Raw genomic sequence first — 1,629 nt, forward strand, 5'->3', positions numbered from 1 at the left:
AGTTCTCGCGCGCCTTCCGTCCTCGACGTCGTCGCCCCACGTCGTCGACAGCACGACGTCGATGCCCGGCGTCCGCGCGACGGCCGCGTCCCAGGCGTCGTCGGCGGCGAGGTCCGTGACCAGGACGACCAGATCCGGCGCCTCGGCGGCGACGAGCTCGCGCGCCGCGACGGCGAGGCACCGGTCGTAGTCGCCGTCGATGGAGTCGACCCGCGCCTCGGCGATGCCCAGGAAACCGACGCGCACGCCGCTCGTCGTCGACGCGACGGCGTAGCTCGCGATCGGCGCGCCGTCGAGCGCGGGCGACGCCGCGCGATTCGACAGCACGAAGGTGCGATTCGCGACCTCGAGCCAGGCCGCGAGGGCCGCGTCGCCGTAGGAGAAGTCGTAGGCGTTCAGGAACGTCGCGGCGTAGGGCCCGTCGCGCACGAAGAGGGCCGCGTAGTCCGCCAGCACGTCCGGAAACGGCGTGCCGCCGCCGGCCCAGGAGCCGCCCGTGTCGACGAGCAGGCCGCCGCCGAGCGCGTCGCCGGCGTAGCCGTAGAGCCGCGCGAAGCCGCCGAAGGCGTCGCAGCTCGTCCAGAGCGACGCGTCGCCCTGGAGCGCGCCCGACGCCGTCGACGGCAGGAAGAGGCCCCGCCAGGCGCCGCCGAAGCCGATCGTGACGTTCTCGCTCCGCGAGGCGTACGGCAGCAGCGCGGCGCACAGCGCCGCCGCGGAGGCGCGCCATCGGCCCGACGCGCGCATCCCGGGCAGCCCGAGAAGAGCCACCCGGCTAGGTGGCGGCCATATTGTTAATTCTTTGCCTAGGATGCCACCTTTCCTGCATGTGCCGACCTCAAGGATCGGGGGTTTTGAGAGCTGCCTTCAGCTCTCTCGATTGCTCTCTCAGCTCTCGGGCAGCCCTGCCTCACGCTGCGTGAGGAAGGCAGCCCTGTCTCACTGCCCCTCTCCCCGATGGCGCCGTCGAGGCGCAGCAGCATGCCCGCCATCAAGCCCGCTCCGGTGTCGACGAGCCTGTCGATGAGCGCCGCCGAAGCCGCGGCCCCGACGCCGAGCCCTCCCAAGCGATCCGAGCGGCGCAAGTCCTTCCAGCAGGGCGAATCGCCCCGGAGCCGCCGGACGTCGAACAACAGCGCGGGCGAAGAATCGCCCCGGAGCCGCCGGACGTCGAACAACAGCGCGGCAGAGGAGTCGCCCCGGAGCCGGCGCGGGAGCTCCTCGGGCCGCAAGTCGAGGCGCGCGTCCTTCGACAAGGTCAAGAACGAGCACGCCGACAGCTTCGACCACTCGAGCATCGACGACCTCGCGAGCGCCGTCCTCGCGGCGCTCCAGGTCTCCCACGCCGACGGCGGGCCCGACTCGGCGCGCACGACGGCCGTGGCGGCCGCGGAGGCGGAGGCGCCGGACGACGACGAGGCCGCCGCGACGGCGCCGCCCGCGAAGACGCCCGGCGCGGGCGTCAAAGAAAAGGCGCGGCTCTTCCTCGAGGAGCTGCTCGCGAGATCCAAGGGCTGCGAGGACGCCTCGCTCCGCGGCGACGTCCGGGAGCTCATCCGGGCGACGACGGCGGCGTACCCGTCCGACTTCCGCGCGGGCTGGTCCGACCGCGTGTCCTTGTCGTCGAAC

At 73.0% G+C, this 1,629-nt stretch overlaps 1 protein-coding gene across 1 annotated transcript; it reads right to left on the reverse strand.

The window, feature by feature from the left end:
* Positions 1-27: 27 nt before the first annotated feature.
* Positions 28-747, reverse strand: AURANDRAFT_68513 (hypothetical protein; the record flags this gene model as incomplete). The annotated part of the gene is made up of 1 exon (XM_009044211.1): positions 28-747. A coding segment is annotated over one exon (720 nt), but the record flags the coding sequence as incomplete, so codon positions are not given.
* Positions 748-1,629: the final 882 nt, after the last annotated feature.

This window comes from Aureococcus anophagefferens, assembly GCF_000186865.1.
Source record: "Aureococcus anophagefferens unplaced genomic scaffold AURANscaffold_186, whole genome shotgun sequence".
NCBI lineage: Eukaryota > Pelagophyceae > Pelagomonadales > Pelagomonadaceae > Aureococcus > Aureococcus anophagefferens.